The sequence below is a fragment of the Chiloscyllium plagiosum genome, chromosome 30, assembly GCF_004010195.1.
Source record: "Chiloscyllium plagiosum isolate BGI_BamShark_2017 chromosome 30, ASM401019v2, whole genome shotgun sequence".
NCBI classification, from domain to species: Eukaryota; Metazoa; Chordata; class Chondrichthyes; order Orectolobiformes; family Hemiscylliidae; genus Chiloscyllium; species Chiloscyllium plagiosum.
In genome coordinates this window covers 40,150,428-40,162,741 of record NC_057739.1, presented here as the reverse complement: position 1 = coordinate 40,162,741, position 12,314 = coordinate 40,150,428, and the positions used below count along the sequence as shown (strand labels likewise).

The 12,314-nt window shown below is 36.0% G+C and overlaps 1 protein-coding gene across 6 annotated transcripts in view; it reads left to right on the top strand.

Moving 5' to 3' along the window:
- camsap1b (calmodulin regulated spectrin-associated protein 1b) overlaps positions 1-11,086 on the top strand; it is a 112,070-nt gene extending 100,984 nt beyond the window's left edge. For all 6 annotated transcript variants that reach the window (XM_043720467.1, XM_043720471.1, XM_043720469.1 and 3 more), the window contains 4 exons: positions 951-1,068; positions 2,840-2,955; positions 3,058-3,176; positions 5,071-11,086. In XM_043720467.1, the coding sequence (XP_043576402.1) occupies positions 951-1,068; positions 2,840-2,955; positions 3,058-3,176; positions 5,071-5,373 (656 nt within the window). In that variant the 3' untranslated portion in view covers positions 5,374-11,086. The remainder of the gene's footprint in view (positions 1-950; positions 1,069-2,839; positions 2,956-3,057; positions 3,177-5,070) is intronic.
- Positions 11,087-12,314: the final 1,228 nt, after the last annotated feature.

Genomic DNA, 12,314 nt, shown 5'->3' with positions numbered 1-12,314 from the left:
GCCTGAAGAAGGGCCTGTGCCCGAAACGTCGAATCTCCTGTTCCCTGGATGCTGCCTGACCTGCTGTGCTGTTCCAGCAATAAAGTGACCATTCTTAAAGCAATGCTGACTCTCTCCTATTACCCAATTTTTTCCAAGTGCACACTTATACCTACCTCAATAATTCTAACAACAGATATCCAATTAACTGGCCTATGGACTCTTGTTTACTCCCTCCCTACCTTATTGAATAGAGGGTTGTAGTTGGCATTATCTTTCTAGTCGAACCTTCCTAGAACCTAGTGAATTTTGGAAAATTAACACAAACTATCGTTTATCTCATTTAGCCACGTTTTCTCTAAGACCCAAAAATGAAGTCCATCACGCCTAAGAGACTTATCACATTTTGTTGTGTTCAAATTAGACTTTTTGGTGTGCACAAAGAAAATGCAATGGCAAATTTGTAGACTAATGCAAAATTATGTGAAGGCATATAATACGAGTTTTGTCAAAGGCAGTGGAATTTGGATAGTGGACGAAACCTTTGCACTTTAAACAACAGTTTTAAATATTGTAGGCACAGACTTGAAATATGTGTTCATCCATTCTATTAAGGAACCATCTTTAAAGGGGTGAAGAGCCAACTCTGATTAAAACATTAGCTTCCATCTTCTTATTTTAGATCATTAATTTAAAAGAAAAAAGCTCAATTAGGGTAATTTTCCCTTGTAATGTCAGTTCAGCTTTACTTTACTGAAAATGAATGTATATGGTTAAAAAAATGGGAAGAAAAATACTGATCAAAATTTTAAAATATAGCAAGATTTGAATTCTCTTTTTCAGAACAGTGTACCCTCAGTTTGGTTCCATCTTAGCTTCCAACAGGCTGCCTAAAAACAAAGAAAAATTCATTGAAATTGGAAGAGAAAACTGTTGTATGATGTTTCTGGTTTTTGTTTTCTTTGATCTAGCTGATAATCTGAGCAGTGCTCAGTCTGGTTCCAGTCTCTCTCTCGCATCAGCTACTACTACTGAGGCAGAAAGTGTGAACTCTGGTGGTGGAAGTGGTAGTGGTGGTTATTCACAAAGGTAAGCGTAATCTGATAGATATCCATGTTAATTTCAGGGGCATTCTTTTACATTCCCAAATCAGTGCCTGAAATACTTCATCAAATAAAATATTAAACTCCTTATTTATTGAATCATAGGATCCCTCCATTGCAGATAGAGATCATTTGCTCGTTGTTCTGGTTCTGTTCGCCGAGCTGGGAATTTGTGTTGCAGACGTTTCGTCCCCTGTCTAGGTGACATCCTCAGTGCTTGGGAGCCTCCTGTGAAGCGCTTCTGTGATGTTTCCACTGGAATTTATAGTGATTTGTGTAATGATCCCAAACTTTGAAGATCATTTGCTCCATTGAATCTGGACTGCAACTCCAAAGAGCATTCCACCCTATCCCCACAACCCCACTTTTACCATTGTTGTTAACCACCTAGCCTGCACATCTCTAAACACTTTTGGGTCAGTTTTAGCATGGCCAATCCACCTAACATCTTTGAGAGGAAACCAGAGCACCCGGAAGAAACCCATGTAGACACAGGGAGAATGTGCAAACTCCACACAGTCAGTCATCCAAGGCTGGAATCGAACCTGGGTCCCTGGTGCTGTGTGGTAACACTGCTAACTCCTGAGCCACCATGCCAGCCTATTCAGATCACTGTTTACACTATAACCCACCAACAGGCCATTTGGGCAACAGGTACATGTCTGTGTTCTTACTTCAAATATGCCTTCTGACTTTAATCAACTCTCTTGCCCTATTTCTGTATCCCTTTGTGTCATGTGTTGAGCTATTTCTTATCTATGTGCAAATGCCATCTTCTTCAGACAGTCCCTGCAGCAGCAACTTCTGCATTCTCACTGTCCTCTTTTCTAAGGAAATAGTTTCTGAATTCCTTAATGAAGTGGCTATCCTTTATTAAAACCCCCTTGTTCTGAACTCGGCTGGTAACAACAATTGTTTCACATTCGTCCTGTTAAACCTGTTCATAATATTAAAGACCCCCATCAAATCATTTCTTTGTCTTTTATTTTCCGAAGGAATGTTGCTTGGCATGATTTCATCCTTTCAATTCTTGTAACGCAGTTCAGTCTTTTGTGCAATTTCTCCAGTACTTCCAAATCGTTTGTACTGTCTGCATGTTACAAAATACCCTGAGGTGACAAGTAAAGACATCTGAGTACAGAGTAACCTGTATTATCCGGCATTCAATTATCCAAATATCAGATTATCCGGCAAGATCACATGGTCCTGTTCTTGGATTAACAATATTGTCTGGCATTCGATTAACCGCACAAAATACTCTACCCATGTCTTTTGGATAATCGAAGTTCCTCTGTATTCATTTTATTTTCAAATGATAACCATTGTTTAACATGGTTGTCAGCCTAATGAATAGTGATTATTTAATTGAGTTGAATAGGGAAATTAAAATTTGCAGAGAGTTTAGCAATGTTTCTGAGAAATTCAGATTGAATTCAGATTGTTGTGTTGATTTTAGTGCTCAGATGAAAAATTCAAGAATTAAAATTGACATTTTGACAGATCCTCAACTGTAAAGCAACATTTAAACTTGGTTCATGTCTAGTCTTGATAATAAGTTAAGTTGAAACATAAGCTAAAATGATTTGTGGTAGAAACGTTGCTAACTGGATATCTTGAGTTTTGTATTTTAATTCATTAGAACATAATTTTTGAGTAAAGGTTTTTTTTCATGTCAATTGATCAGTTTAACACCACCTCTTTGGGAACACCAAATCCTACTGTTCAGTGTTAAAGTTGTGGCTTTGTTTGATATACAGGACAGATTCTATGGAAACATTTTCGGTGTTGAGCAGAAATCAGAGTAGAAACACAGAACGAGACTGGGAGAACACATCCACAGCCTCATCAATTGCATCAGTAGCTGAGTACACAGGTAGAGTCACAAATAGCAGAATATTCTTGTTCAATATTCATCCTAAGAAATGAAGATTGAAGCTTTGAGTTGATTGTAATCAACATTGTGACTATGTTGCAGGTCCAAAACTATTCAAGGAACCGAGCTCCAAGTCAAACAAATCAATAATCCATAATGCTATCTCTCACTGCTGCCTTGCAGGGAAAGTAAATGAGACACAGAAAAACTCAATACTTGAGGTTAGTAACACAAAACCAATTTATATATGAAAAGAAATCATTTCAGTAATTTCCACCCTACATTATCCAATTTTCACCTTTAGAAACTGCATATTTTATATTTCTAAAATATATCAAGTACAGTCACAAAATGTAATAAGTGTGTAAGGGTTTTCTTGCTGAAAAATGTTACAGTCTATTCCAGAAACATAAAATGTTCAACAAAATATAGGCATTAATTCAATATTCTTGATGACAAAATTGCCTATTTTATTTAAAATTTGCCGATTTTTAAAAAAATTGCCTATAATATATGTGGATGTGGCTGAACTAAACTTGAAGAATAAATCTCCACCAGTCTTTGAAATCAATTCATTTTTGTGTCAAAGTGTAGAGGGTCAATAGAAGCTTCAGCCAAGGTGAAGGCCCCTTTGGATCTTTATTTCTGCTGGACTTCCAACAAAATAATTCGAAATTAATTTCATTGCCCTGCCGAACCATATCAAATGGTCTTTCTGAATCCACCACATCAAAAATCTCACGTAAATGTCATCTAAACCTTTTCTTCTCCATTGGAAAGAATGTTAGTATCTCCAGTCACTTCAGAATTCCTGGTATCATCTGGATAATGCTATGTATTTTGAACTTAATGTCTTTTCTATAATGAAACACCCAAGTGATCTTGCCATTGCTGTGTACAGATTTATTATTATCTTTCTGCTCTTGTATTGTTTCTAAAACTCCTAAAACTAAATATTCTTAAATGATTATGCATTTACATCATTATGCATCTATTTCTCCAAACCAGTCAGCACCTTTTCACTGCATATTTTCACTTATTTTTCACCCAAGATCAAAGCTTTGTCTGGACGTGTATTAAATTTTGGGAAGAAAAATGAGGACAAGACTGAACAACGGAAATAGTGATAATATTTTATAAATTGATACTTGTGTGTGTCAGGTGCTTTTGGTTTTTAGTTTTGAGGCTTGAATCTCCAATGCATTGTGTCAGGGAAAGTGTGATCCTAACTGTATTGTCCTATGGAATTGAAGTTGCTGCTACTTAGCAGCAAGGAAAAGTCTGAGACTTCCACATGCAGCTGTACTCAATTGGATCTTTGGTAGAGGCATTTGATCAAGTTGTCACCTTTGCTGGACAGCAATGTAGGTTATTTTCAGTTCAAAAAGACTGACAGTTGAAATTTGGATAGAAGTGAATTACTGTTGCAAGCAGCACAAAGGCACTCTGAGATCACCTTACTACCCCCCCTTCCCCCTTCAGCATAGCCTCTAGTTCTTTTGTAATTCATGCATAATTTGTTTATGTGGATATTGTGTATGTGGAGAAGATTCTCCCAGTAATAGGAGAGGCGAGGATTTGAAGGCACAACCTCCGACTGAAGAGACAACACCTGAGAACTGAGATGAGGAGGAATTTCTTTAGCTAGAGCATGGTTAATTTGGAATTGGTTGCCACGGAAGACTGTGGAGGTCAAGTCATTTAGTGTATTTAAAACTGAGATAGATACATTTTTGATTAGTAAAGGGATTAAGAATTATGGGGAGAAGGCAGAAGAATGGGGTTATGAAACATATCAGCCATGATCAAAAGGGAAAGCAGGATTGATAAGCCAAATGCCTAATTATTCTCCTATATCTTATGGTGTGCTGAACAATCTGCAGATGCATTAACTTCTGATTCCAGTAACTGAACAGCTGTATTCAAAAAGGCATGAAACTTCCAATGGTTTTGGCTGAGTGATACAGCTTGCACTTTGAGGTGTGACCAACTTTACATCTATTTTAGATGGTTATGTGACCAATCTAAGAAATGGCAGCACTGTTTTGTACTGATAAAAATGTTAAATTTACCATTTAAATGTTTTGAGAAATCCATTTTGATTTATCTTCCCAGGAGCTTGAGAAATGCGAGGCTAACCATTACATCATCTTGTTCCGTGATGCGGGCTGCCAGTTTCGAGCACTTTATGCTTATTCCCCAGACTCTGAAGAGATCCTGAAGTTAACTGGGACAGGGCCAAAAAACATTAATAAGAAGATGATCGACAAGCTTTACAAATACAGCTCGGACAGAAAGCTGTTTAGCTTAATACCTACAAAAACCATGTCAGTCAGTGTGGACGCTATCACAATTCACAATCACCTGTGGCAAGCCAAGCGGTCTGCAGTGCCAAAGAAGCAGTCAACTGGAAAATGAAATAATTTTTTTGCTGATTAAGTTTGAAGTTCTCAGATGCCCTCCTCCTGCAAAGTAGTAGATTGTGTGAAATTCACAACTTTTCTATTTGATTTGGTGGCAATTCCATTTTGGGAGAGTTCAAATCCCGTTAGATTCCGTTACAGATGAGAGAATGGAGACTTTTTTATTTGTCTATGAAATATGATGTATTCTTCAAAGGGTGGAGTGAATTGATGGGCCATTTTTCTGAAAGACGTTTGATCTCTGGGTGCCAGGATCTGGCAGTGCGTGACTGAACTCTGGCTTAACTTTCTTCACTGGTTACTCTGGCTTGTAGCAGTCTTTTCTTTGCATGTGACAAGTTTCCTAACCAGTGGATTCTTAAAAGTATTTGTGGACAGTAGATGTGAAAATCCTCTTTGGCATTATCTTTCTTTTCCCCCCTATTCCTCTGTGGAATAGTGTCGTCATGAAGAATTAGTAATGCGGCAGTTAAATTTGGCTTGTGGTATACTTGGAATGATGGGTTTTATAACATTACATTTACTACAGTATTGATCTGAAATCAAAACAACCTTTTTCCTGTATTGGCAAAGGTAATTCTGGTCTGACTTTGGCTTAACTGAGTGCAGCAATTGAATCAATTTAATAACTGCCACGGAACTGTGATTGCTGACTTCCCGCAATTCCAGATACTCCTTAATTTTCTCCTTGTACTCTTGCCGTTAACAGTGATGGATTGTGAGCTGTGCATTTTAAGATAGCATCATGAGTGATTTTAACAGTAGCCATAGTACTTTTGGCACAGCAATCATGCAGAAGTATCTACGCAAACCACACAAGATGGCAAGATGATGGTGGATGCTGAGAATTGAAAGTTTGATTTAATAAACATGTAAATTCGGCGCATTTTATAAGTACTGTCATTTTAGACAAAGCCTGTATTCTGCAGTAATGATTGGGTATTAATTGTTCAGTAAGGAAGATTGTTGTAGAAGTAGAGTATTACAACAGAGCACATTGCTGTATGAAGGCACACTGAGAGATCACAATCAAAATTTAATGCTTTTTAATTGCATCATGCATTCTGAAAATCTTCCATTCTCCCTCTCATTTTCCAATACAGTATGAGCAGCATGCTCTTGTAAGGGTATACATTCTGTTAAACCTCAGACCTTATTTTCTTTTGGGATTGCAGTATTTAATATATTTTTTGCACACTTATTCTTTTGTGTGTCACCCTTGGCTAATTTCTGCATAATGGACTTTCTCTCAGCAAGCATTCATGAAACACAGCTTTCTTTTCCTGTTCTGAAATTTTTAACATAACCTGTCAAAAGCTGCGTGTGTTCTGTTTAAAATAAAAAAAAATTTCTATTAAGTGTATAGTGGAAAATAATTTGACCGTTCTATGTGTGGTCATAGTGACGATCCTTAAAGCTGCATCTTTTTCCCCATTACTATGCAGCGTTGTGCCATCAATCAATGGTGATGACCTAAACAAAATAAATGTAAAGCTGCGTACACAGGGCAGGATTTTGAATTTCTCCTGAGCATGTTCATTGAGTCAGAGTCCCATTGACATAAAAAAGTTTCTGAAATAGGAACTTATTTTTTAAAATAGAGGCTTTATGGGTAATCATTGTATTTAATTGCTGCTGTCAATAGACAATTTCATTTTTTAAACATATAAAGAAAATATACACTCCAAAGTTGATTTGTTACAGAAAAGATAGAGTTTGCAGTTGTAACGAAGTGCTGCAGTCAGGGTTATGTGTGGGTTTACCTTCATTGAGACACTCTGACTTGAAATGGGGTCAGCTCCATCTTGAGAGTCGGTTAAGTTTCTCCAGCAGAGAAAGCAACTTGTGGTTTACTGAAATTGTTCTTATGCAAATTTTACATTTCTGCTATTTTATTTTTTGTTATTGGTTTATAGGAAGAAAGTTATTGTTAACTGGTTTTACCTTTGCTGTCCATCTCTTACCACCCTTTTAAAAATCTTTCTGGCTATGCGCAAGCAAGTTGCATATGCTTACGCGCAGTTACTGAATGTGAGATGGATTGTGTGCATTTAAAAATGTTCGAATAGAATTGATGGAAACACCATGGAGAAATGTTATATGTATAAAAATATATATCTGCAAGAATTCTCATTGGTCTGCCAGAAATCTTAATTTCTAAAATGTGAATGAAATAGTGTCAAATAATCTTTTTTCCTTTTTAAATTTGTGTTTATGCATTGCATTTTTACAACCAATTGCAATGCATCTGTTCAACCTGGTTAGTAAGGAAATCAGCAAACATTTGATTTTGCTGATGGTTTTTGGTGAGTGCGTGATGCAGAGGACTGAAATTGTGATGAATAAGTATGGTGTAGCAATACTTGAAATATTTAACTCTGATTTAGTTGTTTCTTGAAGAAAAAATGATTAAAAACATACAGGCTTTACGTTTCCTCTAAGTAGTTTTCTGTGTGGAGCCCCTTATCTTGAATGTGGGCCAGCACTAAGCTAGTTGCATGTTTGATGTGTATTAAAGGGATTCATATCTGTATAACACGAAAGAGTAACTTAAGTATTTATACACATTTTGAATTCTCACTGCTTGTATTTTAATAGATTTTAACTATCGAAGGTATTTAATGTGTACCTTGATTTCCTGTTGATTTTTGGTACCAGAGATGCAAATTCATCCAAGAAACTTTGCTGTAGAAGTGCATGAAATTTCTCATTACAGTAAGAGTTTCCAGTTTTTTGACAGTTTTATAATATTTAATAAAATGGATGAATAATACTAGGGAGCAACTACTATGTAGCTCAGTTAAAGTTCGCCTATTATTACATCCTGAATTCTTTCAGCGATGTGTACAGATCTTTACATTTAATTGTTCTTTAAATTGAAATGGGTATAAAACATATGTTTTCAGTTGGTCAGCATAGAAAAATCTGGATTCCTTCGTGTTGTGTGAAGTGATTTTTGTTTTAGCAAGTGAAATCCATAGAAGGTAAAATGCCTATCTGTAAAGGCACTGTTTTAAAAATTGGATGTATTAAGTGATGTGCATTACTTATTGTACATTGTTTCTTACATTGGCATTGAAATATTTAGAAATTGACACCCATAAGATGTTTGGTGATATATTGGTTACATGCCTTCTCACGATTAGGATGTGGATTTAAATTTGGGTTAGGCTGATAGAATGCAAGTCTCTGCTGACCAGAGACTTCCCAAGTGAACTGAATTGTGTTCATAGCCTTAATAACATTGAAAATGACTGGATGAAACTTGTTATTAAATGCGTTGGTATTAAATATTCATCCTACAAAATTTTTTTCCAATTTTAGTTTTATCTTGAAAGTTAATTCATCCTTTATGTGAACTGTTTTCTCTTCTCTTCAGAAAGCTTACCATCAAGAAAATCCCAATAGTAGAAATAGAAAATATACACTGCTTCAACCACACTATCATAAGATGGCTGTGCAGACAGCGTGAAGATTAAATGTCATGCAGTGTGGCAAATTTTTCTTTATGGCAAGAAACTTTACTGCTACCATTGTTGAATATGGGTCATGATAGGTTTAATTAAATTGCAGCTGAAATGTTGCGTGTTACAATACTAAAGCCTTTTAAGGCCCTTTAGGTAAAATTACAACCGCTATCATTATAATGTATGGAAGGGTTAGTAGTGTCAGGCTATTTGGTGATGCTGTGCAATATTCCAAAACCTTTTTTTTTCATATTAAGGATGGCGATAATCCAGTAATCAGTACGGTGTTATTTACAGTCAGATCAACTATTATGATGGAATTGTAGAAATCTAATTACACACTGCTGTTTTCTTTATAACAATTTTAATAGTTAAGCTAGATCCTTCAGAAATATCAGAAATCTGAAATTGGAACAGAAGATATTTGAAGTACTCAACAGGCTCACAATGCTTGCAGAAACTAGATCATTTGGTGTTTGATTGCAGACCTTTGGACCCATCTGTATTAGTCTGTTGAAAGAATCTGTGCCTGAAACATTTTTGTTAAACATCAAGTACATTTAAATTTTATTTGATATATTCATTAACGTGTGCTGGTAAATTGTCTATTGTTGTTCATGGCCAGGCAACAAAAATAAGTTGCTTCCACACATGCAATCTGGTGAGAAGGGGGAGAATTTTCCTCAGTTGCACCTCGTGCCAGAATCTACATTGTTAGAGCTGATTCTTCACATGCAAAATTTAATTTCTAACCCTTTGCAGAATCAGTTACGTGATGCAGCACAATTGTGATCAGAAATTGTGACAACTGTATGCATGTACACTTAGAGTAAATTGATACATTTAGAGTAAATATACATTTAGAGTAAGTGGAGACTTAAATATGCTGCATGAAGCCAACATTGAACAGCTATTAGTTCCCTGTAACTTTTTTGTACTGTCATGTTTCCTTGACATGGGAGACTAGTTTAGATTTTCTGATCATTGTGAATGGTAGCCCATTTATTTTAAATGAGATAATGTAGATCAGAAAGTCCAGTCTTGTTTTGCTTTGTGTTTATTGGGTAACTGTTTCATTTTGTTACATTTAGAAGGTAATCACCTGTCCATTCAAATATTTTGTGCTTTTTGATTCCTTCGTAAGGTCCGTACATTCAATCTGAATGGTTTTTAAACTTAGTTATTTATTAAGCTGAATGACACCACTGATCCCTCAGCGATAGAAATATTAAAAATGCCTTTAGTAAGTTGCATGAAGTTTTTTCTTAAAGCAACCAAGTTTTATTTCAGTAGTCTTGTAACTTTTTTTTGAAAAACAAAACTGGTTTGATAGAGGTACAAGGGATTGGGAAAACTGGCCAGTTGTGACTTTTTTCAGGTATTTTCTATTTTCAAATATCTTGTTGAAAATGTTGATGATGAATTATATTGCAAATTAAAATATAGCCTGTCAAATCATGAACAGAAAGTACAGAGTCTTTGTACAAAAAAGATTCCACCCTGTGCTGGTCAGCCAATGTTTTGTTGCTCTAAACATGTAATGTAGAAACAGTGGGCATTAAAAGTTTTGACATTAACATGCAATCATACCTCTTCCCTACCCACATTACTGTTGTGAAAACTGTCCTCTAGAGCTAAACGTGCAGGCAGCAGTGCTTTTGAGAGAATTGCTTAGTGTAAAGGAAGTGCAATTAACTTAATCTTTTGAAAGGGAAATATTTTCAAAGTCAGCACTTTTTAAAATGGACCATACTTAAAACAAGCTGTCGCAGTCCGATGTAATTGCGCACTGATTACAGTTTACATTGTAGTGAACTACAAATATTAGGAAAACCAGGTTGCACTGATGCATTTGGTGAAATAATCTCAAGGTGTTGACAATGGAATCTAGAGTTAATAAATGCAAGTTTGTCTTCCACTGCTTTTTAAAAAATGTTTCTGTGTGTTTTTAAACCAGAATGTGACATGGATTGAAAGTTTGCAATATGGTGCGGCCTTTTGTAAATAAGCATGTGGATAACTGGTCTGTTGGAACTGTAAATACCTAAGGATGCTACCAAATTATTTTCTCATGGTTTGAGTATTGCTACACAGATCATAGTAATGGCATCATTTTTTTCTTTTGTAATATTACCATGCTTCCCATCATCACCTAAATGTTCTGTCCACTTGTATGTTTAACATATAAAACATATTTATTTTGAAAAGTACTGAAAAGTTAATAAAGAGCAGTGAACTGTATCGATCAGGTCATTTGTATTGTTTTGATTCTCATCTCTTTGATTTTGTTCATCACGTTTTGTCGCGATATTTTTACACATCTATGTAATCATTAATTTAGTGGAGTAAGGTTTGGTTTACCAAAAGAGAAAATGCTGGAAAATCTCAGCAGGTCTGGCAGCATCTGTAAGGAGAGAAAAGAGCTGACGTTTTGAGTCTAACTGACCCTTTGTCAAAGCTAAAATAGGGAGGTTTTTATTCTAGGCTGAGAGAAGGCGAGTCATGGCTCCAGAAGCAAAACTGTAGCTCCTAATCTCCCTGTAATCTCTCTGTGCACTGTCATTATCGCCTCGTTATTGCTACCTTTGTTTCTGGAGCCATGACTCACCTTCTCTCAGCCCAGTATAAATACCTCCCTATTTCTCCCTTTTTTTTAAGCTTTGACAAAAGGGTCAGTTAGACTCGAAAAGTCAGCTCTTGAGATTTTCCAGCATTTTCTCTTTTGGTTTCAGATTCCAGCATCCGCAATAATTTGCTTTTATCCAAGGTTTGGTTTACATTCGCTGAAGCTAAGCTGTATATGTCTATATGTCACTGAATATTTTTTTAAATGCCCCCAATCGGTCATCACTAAATGGTGTTCATTATTACTGTGCAAAATGTGCAAGTGACATCTCGGGAGGGGACATGTTTTCAACTATATTCAACATTTGTGTAAGAGTAAATGTTCAAAAGTACTTGCCATACAAAGATGGTCACCCATTGAGGAATTGACAGTGCTGATATTAGGTAAGTACTCCCTTGAATCTGAAAACTGAAGTTGTATAAAAGAGGTAAGTGGTTTCTGCAATGCTTTAATGAAGAGGATGGTGATGCAAAAATAAGAAGGGTATGATGAGACCTTTTTTTTGAATATTATACCACTGTATTTTTAGAATCTCTACCATACATTGGGACTGTAAGATACATACTTAAATCCTCCTACAGGTATTTGCAAGTTCTTGTTTCTTTCCCCGCCATATAAAGATAGAATCAAGCCATTCAGTTGCTTGGTCTTGTTCCATCATTCCACTTCATGGTTGATGATTGCCACATCTCTGCATTGTCCCCTTATCCCTTGATGTAATTACTCACTAAAGATCTAACAATCTCTGTTTTGATCTTAATGAGTGGGATAGAAAATTCCAAAGTTTCGCCACCCTCTGAATGAAAGTGTTCTTCCTTGTTTCAATCCTAAATGGCTTGTCTT